This window comes from Elgaria multicarinata, chromosome 4 (genome assembly GCF_023053635.1).
Source record: "Elgaria multicarinata webbii isolate HBS135686 ecotype San Diego chromosome 4, rElgMul1.1.pri, whole genome shotgun sequence".
NCBI lineage: Eukaryota > Metazoa > Chordata > Lepidosauria > Squamata > Anguidae > Elgaria > Elgaria multicarinata.
The window spans coordinates 138,185,990-138,201,839 of record NC_086174.1 but is presented as its reverse complement, the minus strand read 5'-3'; the positions used below and the strand labels follow the sequence as shown (position 1 = coordinate 138,201,839).

Sequence of the window (15,850 nt, the reverse complement as noted above, 5' to 3'; positions counted from 1 at the left end):
CATATACAATGTAATATTCTCAGAACTGCCTAATACCTGGAGACAATTTGCAAACAGTGTTTTATAGAGCTTCCCTCATCCCTCTTACAGGCAGGCTCACAGTGGCACACAACCAGCGGCAAGCCCTAGGCAGAGAGGAAGATGTCCGGGAATCACTGTTTGCTTGAAGCAGGATAACTATAATATGATAACTAGAACTGCCAGTCCTGCTTGCAACTCAGCAGTGAGAGCAATATTTCCAGGAGAGGTTACAGTCATTCAAAGATTAAGCAAGCATATTCAAAATATTTATTCAGAGACATAAAATCAGTGCTGCGTTGCAATAGGCGCTAATTGTTCACACAACTCTTGTTATTCATTTCCACTGGTATCTTCAATTGTTTTGTACTGTCAGGAGGCGCCCAAAGCGAGTACTCATCAAGCATTGAGATACTTTGCATGGTGCCTGATGTGGTCATTAATGAATGTTGCTACAAAGTAGTAACTGTGATCATAGCCCTGGAGAGAAGAAAAGACCAATCAGTTTCAGAAGCCAAGCTGGTTATTTACAATAATGGGTCTGTGTCCTGCAGATGTGTTGGACTGCAATTCCCATTATTCCCAACCACGGCCATGCTGACTGGGTATTATGGGAGTTGCAATCCAACACATCTGGAGGGCATCAAGTTGGAGAAGGCTGTTTTACAGCAAAAATACAGAAGGAACTTTCTTGGCCCTTGGTCTCAGATCAAATATACACAAAACATTCATTGTAAGAGATTATCAGAGAAAGAGACGGAGCGGTTCTTTCCGCACTGACTGCAAGGGAGAGAGGGCAGAGGGCAGATCTTGGATTCCAAAATCTGAAGTATCGTATGCCCACCACCCCAGATGCTGTCTAGGGGCCATAGGATCGCTCCCTAAGTGTTTCAGATTGTTTAACTGATTTATGTTGAACTTTTTAAAAAAGAAATGTCTGTGGACTTGTGATTTTGTTTTGTTAAAGGGCATTAATACAGATATACATGAAACAATTAAGATGTTGCCTATACTTTCCCTCAGAAGAGGGAGGGGAAAGCCACCATTACCTACTGAGATTTAAGTATCACACACACACACACGTTTCGGCCATTACCTGCTGCAATCTGAAGACCACTGGGATTTTACGCTCTGTGCAGGCAGCAATGAAATTATCAGGCAGCAACTGCCCTACTGAAAGAAACTGATCGTCTTTGCCTTGATCAATTAGAATATCCAAAGGGGAGCCTTGGTAAGACTTCACAACGTGTGTGGCATCGTATGCCTGCAACAGATAAAGGTACATTCACTGCTAAAAATAGCAGCAGGCTGTTACGGTTTGAAATGATCAGGAAAAGAATGACCCACAGAAAGGGCCAAGCACTTATGCAATTTACAATTGAAACACAATCTGGAATTGGAACATAATACAGACCAGGCTCAAAATATAACATGGGAGCCTAATAGCTACTATAAAGATTCTCTTTCTGCTGAAGGAACACAAGTATTTTCAGTTCCCTTCGGCCTGTTTAGGAAGACCCAAGAACAGAGCAGGCTCCTTCCCACTATTTTATTTATTTATTTATTTTATAAATAAATATTTATATTTTATTTATTTATTACATTTTTATACCGCCCAATAGCCGAAGCTCTCTGGGCGGTTCACAAAAATTAAAATCATCATAAAACAACCAACAAGTTAAAAATACAAATACAAAATACAATATAAAAAGCACAACCAGGATAAAACCACGCAGCAAAATTGATATAAGGTTAAAATACAGAGTTAAAACAGTATAATTTAAATTTAAGTTAAAATTAAGTGTTAAAATACTGAGTGAATAAAAAGGTCTTCAGCTGGCGACGAAAGGAGTACAGTGTAGGCGCCAGGCGGACCTCTCTGGGGAGCTCATTCCACAACCGGGGTGCCACAGCGGAGAAAGCCCTCCTCTTAGTAGCCACCTGCCTCACTTCCTTTGGCAGGGGCTCACGGAGAAGGGCCCCTGTAGATGATCTTAAGGTCCGGGTAGGTACATATGGGAGGAGGCGTTCACTACCAGCCAGGACCAGCAGAAATAGTAAAAGCTGCTTTCAAATTGGCCTACCACTGGGGCTCTCGCTGTGTTCCTAGACAGAAGGATAAAGCATTTACCACCACATACTAACTGGGCATTGGTGGACCTGTAGCGCCCAAGTGTTTCAAGAAAGTGTAAGACCCCATTCAGAAGACACCTTAAACCAGTCTGCCTCAACCTGGGGCGCTCCAGATGTGTTGGACTGCATCTCCCAGAATGCCCCAGCCAGTTGTAGTCCAACACATCTGGAGCGCCCCAGGTTGAGGAAGGCTGCCTTAAACCATGGCTTTAACCACGGTGATTAAGCCAGAAAGCCAGGCTGTGTTCAGGAGACACTTTAAACCATGTTTGGGTTTGGGTTTTTAGATTGTTGGATGTTTTATTATGTTTTTAATGGTTTTAATTTTTGTGAACCGCCCAGAGAGCTTTGGCTATTGGGCGGTATAAAAAAATGTAATAAATAAATAATAATAAAAAAACCATGGCTTTAACCATGGTGTATAAAGCAAAAAGCCTTATTCACCATGGTTAAAGCCGTGGTTTAAGGTGTCTTCTGAATGTGGCATGGCTTTCTGGCTTAACCACCATGGTTAGAGCCATGGTTTAAGGTGTCTTCTGAACACGGCCTGGCTTTCTGGCTTAACCACCATGGTTAGAGCCATGGTTTAAGTTGTCTTCTGAACGTGGCCTGGCTTTCTGGCTTAACCACCATGGTTAGAGCCATGGTTTAAGGTGTCTTCGGAACGTGGCCTGGCTTTCTGGCTTAACCACCATGGTTAGAGCCATGGTTTAAGGTGTCTTCGGAACGTGGCCTGGCTTTTTGGCTTAACCACCATGGTTAGAGCCATGGTTTAAGGTGTCTTCTGAACGCGGCCTGGCTTTCTGGCTTAACCGCCATGGTTTAAGGTGCCTTCGGAACGTGGCCTGGCTTTCTGGCTTAACCACCATGGTTAGAGCCATGGTTTAAGGTGTCTTCGGAACATGGCCTGGCTTTTTGGCTTAACCACCATGGTTAGAGCCATGGTTTAAGGTGTCTTCTGAACGTGGCCTGGCTTTCTGGCTTAACCGCCATGGTTTAAGGTGTCTTCGGAATGCGGCCTGTCTTTCTGGCTTAACCACCATGGTTAGAGCCATGGTTTAAGGTGTCTTCTGAACACGGCCTGGCTTTCTGGCTTAACCACCATGGTTAGAGCCATGGTTTAAGGTGTCTTTTGAACACGGCCTGGCTTTCTGGCTTAACCGCCATGGTTTAAGGTGTCTTCTGAACACGGCCTGGCTTTCTGGCTTAACCACCATGGTTAGAGCCATGGTTTAAGGTGTCTTTTGAACATGGCCTGGCTTTCTGGCTTAACCACCATGGTTAGAGCCATGGTTTAAGGTGTCTTCTGAACGTGGCCTGGCTTTCTGGCTTAACCGCCATGGTTTAAGGTGTCTTCGGAACGCGGCCTGTCTTTCTGGCTTAACCACCATGGTTAGAGCCAAGGTTTAAGGTGTCTTCTGAATGGGCCCTAACTCACTTTCTCTGGCGGCAGCAGCAGCTCTCCCCTTACTATTTAGCCATTCAAAATGTTCAGTTCTCACCTGTATATCTTTAAAATGGTAAAAGCAGTTTGGTGGCCATGCTTGTGGTTAAAACTATAAAACTTCTCTATTATGTCACACTGCACTGACATTTCCAATACATACCTCCCAGTCCGTTACATTCGATCCTAGGTATCCACTAAAAGCCTTTTTCCCCCATGGGCACTGAACTGGGTTGCAGATTGGCGCAAAGGCTGAAACAGACTATTTAGAAATGTTAAGATTAGCGACACAAAGTTCCTCTGCTAAAATCTACATTCAGATTTCCCTCAAAAACACTTAATTGTAAAGCTGCCATTTGTAAAGTTGTAAAAAACAGTTGCTTATTCCACGCCCCCCCTCCACTTTTCTCAGGTATAAGAAAAGAAGAACAGTATAAGCCTTGCTTGTCCTATGCATGAAAGTTCACCTGTTCATGAACATTGTGCACACTTAAATCTATCCGTTGCAAAACTATGTGTACCAATTCTGATTGTACTAAAAACATGTTTATCATAGAATAGGATTCATGAAGGAAGGAAGGAAACTTTTAGTCTCCTACATTAGGATTAAAAAATCTATATATTTCTTACTTTGGCAAATTGCCAGAAGTCACAATCCAGCATAGGATGAACTGCAGAAGCCTATTGAAACCTATGGATTTAAGCATCCCTAACTCTGAGATATATTTTGGACAGAAAGTAATGTAGGTAACATAGATTACCCATTTTCATATTTATAACAACACTGAAATCTCCATCTAAAATAAGTATTACCTTCTTGCAAGAGTCTAATCAAATGGTTAGCAAAGATTTTGGGTCATAAACATAATCTATATCAATAAACAAAAAACCTACGGTTTATAAAACAACGTTAAGGACGTACACTTTTCCACCAAGCACCAAAAAGCGGGGAAATTGGGAGTTAAGGCTCACCAGCCTTAACACCACATCCTCCCTAAGGAGGCAGAAAGTACCAGTGAAATTCTCATTCTGCCAAAGCAGATAAACCATGAGGACAGGATGGAGAATAGGATATGCAGAGGTGACTGTGGGGTTGTGGAAAACTGATGACGAACAACTTAGAGCCACCTACTTATTTTTTTGTTTAGAGCAGCCCTTCCCCAACCTGGTGCCCTCCAAAGGTGTTGGACTGCGATGACGGAGCAGGTAAGAAAAAAAAAACCTCCTGCCAGGTAAGCCCCAACCCACTTACGTGCCTGCTGCCGACAGACCAGGTAAGTCTCCCCCCACCCCACCCCGGTTTCACCTTGTCTGTTGGCGGCAGGCCCGGGTTTCAATTGAGCGCCCGGCTCCACCCGAAAGCAAGGCCGCAATTGCGGCCTTGCTTCTAGGTGAAGCCAGGGGCTCAATTGAAACCGTCGGCAGCAGGCCCGGGTTTCAATTTCAACCCATCCAGCCCTCAATATTGCAGCAATCTCCCTGAAACGCGCAGGGAATGTAAAGCCAGCATTTCTTTCTGGCAGTACTGGGTTTCAGAAAGATTGCTGAAATATTTTTCATTTTAGGCTGCTAGGTTGACCCTCCCCCCAGTAACTCCATTTAACGCTTTTACTGACCGTCCTTAACTACACTGCGCACAACTGGGCGCAGTGTAAATCAACTTATTTGTTCTTGTCCTGGTCTATCAATATATCTTCACTTGCCAAGGTTGCGTCATATTTTGGTGCAGGGTTAGGCAACTGGTGGCCCTTGGGCTCAATCCTGCACTTGCCCATTTCCAAGAAACTCGTGACAATATTTAGGTCCAATACTTAATCTATCCACTACATTACACAGGCTCTTTTAATATTTGTGATGACCTCTTTGTAATCAACACCAATGCAACGTCAACTTTTCCCGGCACAGTATATAGAATTGGATTTTATTAATTCTGATTTTTGTTAACATACTCATAAAATGTCAGCCTTTTATCACAGTCTTATCGACATATCTCTAGAATAATTACCCACTTTAAAAAATAATTTGGAAATATTTAAAATGCGGACTAAATACTGACCGACCATTAATTGTAAAGATTCAGAACACTATTCTTGATTAAGGAGACTACCAGCACAATCATATGCATGTTTACTCAGATGTACGTCCCACTGAATTAAATAAGTCTTACTCCTAAGTAAGAGCGCATAGAATTTGCAGTTATCCATCTCTTACTTTTTCAGGAGCATTTCTCATACCAATGTTATTATTTCTCCTAGCTTCATTATCTAATTCCTTTATATTATTTGACATACTTTAAACTTCAGAATCTTACTTTATAATTTCCAGGATTCTTCAGAGCAAGGATTAGAGCACCATGGCCTCCCATTGAATGGCCTGAAATAGACATCCTTCCAGAGTCGACTGGAAAATTGGCATTTATCAATTTAGGCAACTGAAAGACATCAGTGGGAAGGAAAGATATATGAGCATATTCATATGTTGACCTGCATAGGGTGAAAACAGCTAAATTATCCTAATCTCTATAGATTGCTTTGTTGGGCACTATAACTAAAAGGAGCTGACATACTGCTCACCTAGTTATCTTTGTTTGGTATTGGGTACAAATGGAGAAAGAATGAATAATTTCCTCCTTTGCTTGGGGATGTTTCTCCTTTGCGTGGGGACTTTGCTAATATATGAAGGTAGACAGTTTGAGGAGCAAGACTACAGCCTGCACCCTTCAAGGCGACACTTTATTTCATTTATTGAATACATTGATACACCACCTTTCCTCCATCATGGAACTCAAGACAGGATACCATGAGGGGCTCCCAGAAGATCTCCCTTTCAGGGCCTGACCAGATGTAGTCCTGCTTACTTTCAGCAAGGCGGCTGCATCATCTACCCTCAGGCCATTTGGCTTCCTCTGGAAGCAAAAATTTAAGTAAAATGGTAAGAGATCATAAGGAATTATATTATGGGGTACCACAGGGGTGGGGAAGGAAGTTTAGGAGGTCCAGGGACCATTTTCACACAATTCCCGAATCACCTCCTTTTGTGGGCTGCATCTTCTGAAAAATGAATTTAAATAATATTTTTTTAAAATGGCAAGCAGAGCACTACTGAGCACCAAAAAGGTCAAATCTCGCTATTTTGAAGCTATATTTGACTTTATTAGTTGTTGTTGTTATTTTATTATTACATTTATATACCGCCCCATAGCTGAAGCTCTCTGGGAGGTTTTAGGGCTGAGTAGCACCAATGGGGTCCTAAAAGAGTCAAATGTAGTTTGCACACAAGCTACATGTGACCTTTTCTGTGCTCCATGGTGTTTTAGACACCACTTGGTCACCTTTTTTCAGGGTGGGCAGTAGTTGGGGAGGGGCCACACTGGGGGTGGAGGGAACTGCATGCAGCCCACAGGCCGCACGTTGCCCATCCCTAGAGTACCGAGTGAAGAAGATGAGGACAGAAAAGGGGAGGGACAGACCAAGACAAATGTACAGAAGCCTTGTTCTTTTGGAGATGAAATGTGGAAACCAAAACAGAGTCTTCCTTCATGGGCATGGTGGTGGAATGTCAGAATTTTTATTCTCTGTCCAGAAAAAACACTCACACGTGTCTGACCATCAGACACAGAAGGATAAGGAACACAGACAGACAGATAGACAGACACACACACACACGCACACACACAGAGCAAGAGAGCTGAAGAATCCCCATATTATATTACACGCTATAGTTAGATTAAGACAACTATACACATCCAATTGAGAATTTTAATTACATTAACCTAGCTGAAATTCACCTCATCCTTTATGTAAGAATACATGCGATAGTTTGTTTTCCACGGTTCTTCAGTGGCGTCTACATAAAAGCCAGCTCCGGTACCAAAATCCCAGCTCTCGTCTTCTCCTTTAATATTGCATCCACCTATCACAGAAAGAAATCCTACATTGATCATCGCCATTCAGGGCTGTGCTCCTTTCTGTGCTCTCAATGGGGATTTTTTAAACATGGGTTCTCTCGGCTGGGCATAACGTTTTCCCAGCAATCAGGAATATATTTTTCCAACCAGCTGCCAAGCAGAAAACCCTTGCACACTCAGAAGGGCTTTACCAAAAGAATAGCACAATGAGGGTGCAACTGAAAGTGTTGTTGTCTGGCTTCATGTGGTCCAAGAAAATGCTGACATTCAGTGCATATGTATTTTCCCAGTAAGGAGATGCATTCATGGGGAAACGTACACATAGCTCTTGGATCTTTCCCACTCAAGCAACTGCTGGGGCCAACAACTGGGAAAACATCTAACCTGGGAATACAGGGAACATAAAAAGAGCTATGCTGGATCAGACCAAGGGTCCATCTAGTTCAGTACTCTGTTCAGAGTGGCCAACAAGCAGGACATGGTGCACCCATGTTCCTCAGCAAGTGGTGTATATAGGCTTACTGCCTCTAATACTGGAGGTTGCACTTAGCCATCAGGACTAGCCTTCTCCTCCATGAATTTATCCAACCCTGTTTTAAAGCCATCCAAATGGTGGCCATCACATCTTGTGGTAGTGAATTCCATAGTTTAACTATGCACTGTGTGAAGAAGTACTTCCTTTTATCTGTCCTGAATCTCCCCTCAATCGGCTTAATGGGATGACCCCAGGTTCTAGTATTATGGGAGAGGGGAAAAAATGTCTCCCACATTCTCAACACCAGGCATAGTTTTGTACACTGGAATGTGAGCCAGTGAGATTTACAGTACATTCCCATCTTTGATTGGCCCCTTCTCCAATAGGACTGCTCCTAAGACCAATTTTACTGGTAAAACCCAAATATATGCTGTTTAGCACCATTGAAATGAATGGGACTTAAGTTAGTTATGACTTAAATTTCAATGGGTCTTAATCTAAGTAAGACTAACATTGGTTTAATTTAATAGCGATATGAGCAGCTACATAAAAACAATGACAAACACAATTCATCACTTACGAGGACTGGTATCTGGAGCAACAACCACAAGGCCATGTTCAGCTGCAGCTTGATGAAAGCCTGCTTTGCTTATGAAGTTTTGTTCCGTGCATGTTAACCCTGAAAAGACAGCAGAATATTGCAATAGTAGTAACAATGCCAATCATGTCCTAGATAGTTACACCATGCCAATGAACTTAGTTTCACCCCAAAATTAAAAGGATTTTTAGTCCCAAATTAAGGATTAAATTTTCCTCATGTAGGAAAAAATGCATTAATACCTCATTACCAAAGACTCTGAAAATCTGCATGGCCAGATTGGGATGGAGCATCTAATGCAGGATCAGGAGAATATCAGCATTCCATCAAGCAAGTTTCTAGAGTAGTCTTCTCCAATGTAGTGCCCTTCATATCTTTTAGACTACAACTCCTAGCACTGCTCACCATTGACCATATTAGCTGGGATCGATGGTAGTTGAAATCCAGAACATCTGGAGGGCACCATGTTGCAGGGACAAGAGAAGCATATTGTTTCTGCTTTTAATCAACAACCCAGTAACCATGGCTAATTATCGGGTTAACTCTGGGTTACTTAACCTATAAACAACCCAGAGTTTCCAGGTTCCAGAGTTGTTCATTAACAGCAGAAACAAGTATGCAGTGTGTCCCCACAAATCCTGGATTAAACAACCCTGGAATTGCTGCTGTGATATGTAAATTGTACCTTTGCAGAGTTGCACTTCTGCACTAAGAAACACATACAACTTTCCATATTTTAAAATGAAATTGAAGTCACTGTCAAAAATATATCTCAGACAGACTAAACTAGTGAAGTACTTTTTTTCAAATAGCAGGATTAAAAATGTATGTTTTTGCTATGCATATTATAGAGGCAGGGAACAGCCGTACAAATCAACAATAACTGTGTGTCAAAGTTAGCATAGAATGATAGAAAGTTGCAAAAGAGGAATATTCAGTAGTGCTGGGCAGAGAAGCCATATCTCCTGAACCGTGGAGCCTTTTAAAGACATTGTCTGTATTTAAATATCCTGCTTTCATAACCAAAAGGACTAAAACCTGGCTTATTGAAAAAGCTGTACCTCTTCAGATGTCAAATTCTGTCATGCCTAACAACATTCTGCATGGATGGATGTGCCTCAAACTACCAGACCTGCTTATACACGAACTATCAAGGCTCAGCTGACAACATATAAGCAAAACAATCTTCTTCATTAAAGATTTCCACATTTGTCTAGATGACAAGCAAAAAAAAAAAAAGCACTTTTAATCCAAGCCACATTTTGCAGAATATTAAAAGGCCTATTTAGACCAGACTAAAAAAATACCCTAAATTAATTCTAGCCACCTTTGGTGACATCCTTTTCAAAGGTAACTTTGACAATTACCTACCTGAGAGCCAGTACAATATGGGACATTTCTCAGTTTCTGCCTTTGGTGGCAAATAAACTCCAAACTTCATTTTGCATTTCAGCTCAACACTGTAAACAACAAAATGCAATTAACACAGAGCAATATAAGAAACTCAAACCAGTGTTCCCAAAGACCAATGCTTGAGCCAGGCGCTTTAGATGATTTGTTCCTTCAAGGAAATCTGTGAAACTAATTCAACAATAAATGGCTTTGATGAAAAGGACTCATGCAGTGGCAGCCAACGATTGGAGCTAGGAATTGCCAGAGGTTGAGAGAGGATGGAGATTATGAGAGAGGGTTGAACTGGGCATCTGAGTATGGGGCAAAGGACACATGCGGGGTGGAGCATAGAGCCTGAATGGACAGTATAAGGGCTAAGATGGCGCCACGTAAGTCAACAGGGATTTGGAACAACAAAATGTGCACTACAGAAGTCAGTCAGCGAAGTTAAAGAACAGAAAAAATGCTCTCTCAGCAACCTCCTCTGGAACCACACCAAGGCCTGAACACCTTCAGAAAACGCTGCAAGCATTTGATGGTCTTTGTATGAATTCTTTTCATACATTCTTGAGGGTTGCATCCAATGATATCCCTCGGTTGACGGAAGGCCCTTTGATTCTGTGGAGGCTTCTGTGAGTGGGAGTGGGGGAGGTGGTTTTTCTCGCATTCCCCCCTTCTTCTGACCCCCTCAAATCTGCTCCAGAGGGTTGGAGGACCATTTGGAATGGTGTGCATGGCGGCATGAGGGACTGTAGAAGGGGGAGTTTGCAAAAATCACCTCTCCCCATCATTCATATTTCCACTTACAAAAGCCTCCACTCGATCAAAGAGCCTTCTTTCAGGGAATGGACACAATGCTTAATGTGGAGTATTGCCATCGCAGGAAAGAGTAAACTCATTAGTTCTTCAGTTTGTTTTAAATGTATGTTCTTCCGTTTTTCAATCTTTCCCAGCTGCTAGGTTTTACTCAGTTTTAAACTTTTAAAGGTTTCATATTGGGCCCATTCAGAAGACACCTTAAACTATGGCTTTAAGCACAGTGGTTAAGCCAGAAAACTTATTCAGAAGACACCTTAAACCACAGCTTTAACCATGGTGAATAAGGCTTTTTGATTTATTCACCATGGTTAAAGGTGTCTTCTGAACGGGGCCATTATGTTTTATCATGTTGTATTTCAGAGTTTTAGTTTTTGTGAACTGCCCAGATAGCTTTGGCTATTTGGACAACATAGAAATGTAATGGATAAATACATAAATTATGGAAAACAATGGTCATGACTAAACGAAGCCCTACTGATTTCAGTGGAAACCAAATGTGTAACTAAGTCTGGGTTCAATCCATATATTTACTCTTCCTCACATGTGGATTTTCCTTCCTAGGGAGACTTTCCCTGCTGCTTGCATTGTCCTTTTGAACCCTGCCCCCACCTAATACTTCTTTTATTCTCTCAGAGTCTTAAAAGTTTTGGAGTCCAATTGTTTTAGGTGTTGCTTCTACTGTTGTATTGTCTGAATTCTATTGTATTGTATTGTGTTATATCACGATTATATTGTCAGGCAAATCACCCTGAAAACAGGGTTGAAGAGCAATATAAAACCCTTTAAACAAATAACATATTTACCTGTCATGCTCAAACACCTTCTGAAACCCATCAAAGCATTTATTGCTAGAAATTTCCTTCAAGGCCATGATCTCTGCCAAAAGCAAACAGAAGCATTGAGCTCATAAGTTAATTGAGGGGAAAAAGAAAGAAAACATACAGCATGTACAATGGCAGCCCATGAACGGCAGAGTAATGCAGGGTTTTATGATCATTGGTTCTCCTGTGTGTCAAAGTTCTTTTGCGTCACTGTCTGGGAGGGGCTTTGTGGCACTGTCCTCCACAGGTTTACTCCGAAGGATTGACAAAACAAGCCGAAGGCAGGGACGGAACCAAGGCTAATGTTGCAAAATATTATTTGTATAAAAAAGGGTTTAATGAAGGTGCCCATGCATTTCAGACAAAAAACGTCCTTCCTCAGGGCTTATTCAACTAGGTTTTTGCAGTTGTCTGCTCCATGAAATCGTAGCCTTTGATTTCATTGAGCAAAAAACCTTGTTGAATAAGCCCTGGGGAAGGACGTTTTCAGCTTGTTTTTTCACTCCCTCACAGGGTTTCCCTTCTCTTCCTGCACTCCGAAGGATGAGAGTCCACTATCTTCAATGAGGGCTCGCTTTCTCCAATGTGTGTGTGTGTGTGTGTGTGTGTGTGTGTCTGTAGGCTGCAGTTTCAACCTATAACAGTAGGAATGATCCTTCCCCTGCCCCTGACCTTCCCTGGTCACTTTTTGCTGGGGGCTACTTTAGCTTTTGATGGGAATCCCACCCACTGTTTCTGCCTCATATTGTAGCAAAAATTGGAAACAGTCCAGCAGGTCCCCTCCCATCCAGCTTAGTGCATCAGCTGCATCTCCTCCTTCTCAAACACCGCTTGGACTGGTCCTTGCAAGTCACAGGTAATTCAGGGCTATGTGCGGACTCTACATCTTCATAGCTCTGGAAGAGCAGCCACCCAATCTAGGAGTGGGATGACATGACCCAGCCTGCCATTCTGCCTTGTGATGGGTGCAGATATTTAAAAAACACTGCAGGCACTCCTGGCTTCCAGTTTTGAGTTGGGATCTACATCTAACATGGGGTGGGGATGAGCCCTGTTGGCAGACAACCTGAAACATCACAGCCCACTCTTTGGGTTATATTCAATGTTTAAGTCCCACTCATTTCAATGGGACTGCTCTAAGAAGGACAGACATGGAATATAATCCATTGAGGAACACAGTTTTCCATTCCCTATCCTAAAAGAGAGAAGTGCACATACAGTTATTGCATGCCATGACAACCCATGGTCAGAGATTGAACATGCAAAATGCTGGCCAGTATGTACCAGCATACGCCACAGCTTACCATGGCTTAAGCAACCCGCAGTAGGCTGTTGATTGTGCGAACTGACCCAATGTGATATAAAGTAAGAGGCTATAGGTTCACAAGTATATAAAAGGTAGAGAGAGAAAAATATGGAAGGTATGAAGGTGAATAACGGCAAATAGGTAGTTGGCACTGTGACTGCCTGGATCTTCCCTGTCTCATTTCAAAACATTGTCCATCTTCTTGATCCCTTGCATCAGTTCCTCTTTTGTTCCTCTGATCTCCTCCTTCATTCCTTTGAGTTGCTTCTCTATCTTGGCTCCTATCTCATCCATCTTCTTACTCAGAAGATCAATAATTTTCTGTGATTGATCAGGTGGAGTCATCTTTCCTGTGTCTTTCTTATGTTCTACTGGGCTTTTTTTGTCTCCTATGGCAGGTAAATCAATAGAAGTTCTCCTGCTCCCAGTTCCTGGAGTCACAATCTCATACTTCTCCATAATTCTTCGGCCAAATCAGCACATGTTGCTTATTCTCCCAAGGGTCCCAGGAAGTTCATGCCTGCGCCAGCAAGGGCGTCCAACTATCAGTTGTTGTTGTTGTTGTTAAGTTTAGTGCCTTTTTCCTCTTCAAAGAGCACAAGAGAAGATACACAATCCTCCTACTCTTCTCCATTTTATCCTCACAGCAACAACCCTGTGAGGTTAGGCTGAGTCAGTGACCGGCCCAAGGTCACCCAGTGAATTTCAAGGCCAAGTGGAGACTAGAATATGGATCTCCCAAGTCCCAGTCCAACAATTTAGTAACCACACTGGCTACTAAGACCTGCCCAGGTCCCTTTGCTGGTTAGAGCTACTGACACTTTTTGTTCTGCTCACACGCTTTCAAATAGCAGCCAAGTCTCATTTCCGTAAGTCAGGTTGTTGTTAAAAGTACAGAAGCAATCCTTCCAGAAAATGTGGCAACCCTCGTCGACCACTTTCTCTCACCTCTATTGGGCCACTAATGGCAGTGTTATGCCATGTTTCCCACAAGTGAGCACAACAAAAGTAGTGTGGTGTAGTGAGCAGAGTGCTGGATTTGTACCATGCTCGCTGGAGACTAGATAAGCCTGCACTCATGCAAGTGCTTTCATCCTATTTGTATCCTTGTTGACAGTAGATAGGACTTCAATAAGAAGTTCATCAAGTGCACCTTAATTTTTTTCATTAAAAATCTACGTTAAAGATACTGACTGAAGAGCCCTTAACTAGCAGAGTAACGGCATACCTCAAAGACCCCTTCTCCCTTTGTAACCCCCACACCAGGTCTTATTTATTTATTTAAAATATTTATATCCCGCCCTACATCACTAAGATCTCAGGGCGGCGTACAGATAAAAACATACAGTATAAAACAATAAATATACACAGTTAAAAACAAATTAAACCATAATCCAAGTTAAAACAATATATAATTTAAAAGCAATAGATGCAGGTCTTCTAGCACAGCTCTCAGGGTGCCATCTTCTAGCACAACTTTCTCTGACATGGTGCCCTTCCAAATGTTCTGGACTACAACTCCAATCGTCCCCAACCACTGACCCTTTGGAGGGCACCACATCAGGGTGAAACAGAGCCTTTCCTGAGGATTTCTCAATACACCTCTCTACTGAAATTAAGGAAGCTCTTTTAAGTTTCGTGTGATTAGGCAGGTGCTCAACAGACCAATATTTTGTTCATATGCTTCTTAGGAAGGCTTTAGCTGCTAATTTTGGCATAGCAGAATTATGATAGTGGCCTTATGACCAAGGTCTGTCCATTGTCTTCAAGCATTGAATTAATTGTTTTGGTTTAATTGTTTTGATAGCTATTTATTAGCTTTTAAAACAGGTAGCAACCTGTCACAAACTTTGGAACAGGCTAGTTAGATTTAATAATACTCTGCTTTTAAGATAGAAAGGAGGGTGGGGCTCCTGTATCTTTAACAGTTGCATAGAAAAGGGAATTTCAGCAGGTGTCATTTGTATACATGCAGCACCTGGTGAAATTCCCTCTTCATCACAACAGTTAAAGCTGCAGGAGCCCTGTCTCTTTTGTATCTGGTCAAGAATGGTGCAATTTTTAAATAAGTTTGTTGCCACTTATTGACTCCCCCACCTTCTTTCCACCCACCAAATAGCTCACTCTGTTTTGCATACATAAATACAGGCTTTATTCTTCAGTTAAGACAAGCCACGTGTAACTAAATTAACTCCTCTTATCCCCAGTCATCTCTCCCTCGGCATTTTCTCTATATTATATTGTAAACTCCCTGGGAGCAAGGATCTATTTATTTATTTATTTATTTACTTTTGCATATGCAACTTTATAAGAAAACAACACGGCTAGCGCTATACAATTAAGGCGAGAACCTATGCATGTTTCTGGTTTATTTGTTTTTTTTAAAAAAGTCCTACAACTTCTCTCATTCCCCAGCTAGCCACGCTTTTTTCTGTCTAAACATGCATAGGATTGCGCTCTTAAACTACAATACCAGGGAGTAAGGCCGATTGAATCTAATGGGCTTTACTTATGAGTAGACATGCATAAGACTGCACTGTTAATCAGCTAAACCCAGCAAGCAAAACCTCATAAAAGCTCAAATAAATTGGCGATCCATTGCTAATAACAATGATCAATCCTTATGCAACCAGAGTGGGAGAGAGGAGCCGAGAACAGACACAGCGAACCAACACTTCGCCCTACCTACCTTCCACTTCTAACCCTGGCTTTGTCTTGGCTTGTCCCGGGAAGGATTAAGGAAACCTCCGAAGTTGGTCAAGAGCAGAAGCCACCGGGCCCTGCTCACAGTCGGCCTCCCGATACTAAACCTGGACCTCTTTGGCACGACACGACTCTGTGGGAGTTGTAGTCCTTGAGCCCACGCTGTGGCTTGCTCTGGAGGAAAGAGAGAACTCGATCTCCCAGGAAGCCTTGCTCTAACCTTGCGTTCCTGCG

At 42.3% G+C, this 15,850-nt stretch overlaps 1 protein-coding gene across 1 annotated transcript; it reads right to left on the bottom strand.

The window, feature by feature from the left end:
- Positions 1 to 274: 274 nt before the first annotated feature.
- Positions 275 to 15,713, bottom strand: ESD (esterase D). The gene is made up of 9 exons (XM_063125275.1): positions 15,603 to 15,713; positions 11,590 to 11,662; positions 9,947 to 10,035; positions 8,558 to 8,656; positions 7,383 to 7,507; positions 5,907 to 6,026; positions 3,759 to 3,857; positions 1,115 to 1,282; positions 275 to 498 (listed from the first exon to the last, which is right to left on the bottom strand). Exons 2-9 carry the CDS (start codon positions 11,655 to 11,657, stop codon positions 418 to 420), a joined length of 849 nt encoding a protein of 282 aa, XP_062981345.1. The 5' UTR covers positions 11,658 to 11,662; positions 15,603 to 15,713; the 3' UTR covers positions 275 to 417.
- Positions 15,714 to 15,850: the final 137 nt, after the last annotated feature.

Bases quoted from the DNA above. Each gene is read 5' to 3' on its own strand.
- ESD (XM_063125275.1), bottom strand. From the start codon at position 11,657: ATGGCCTTGAAGGAAATTTCTAGCAATAAATGCTTTGATGGGTTTCAG. The intron at 6,027-7,382 runs GTGAATTTCAGC...GATGTCTTTCAG, and splicing joins ATTCTTACATAAAGGATGAG to TTGCCTAAATTGATAAATGC. The intron at 1,283-3,758 runs GTATGTATTGGA...TATCTGTTGCAG, and splicing joins CGAATGTAACGGACTGGGAG to GCATACGATGCCACACACGT.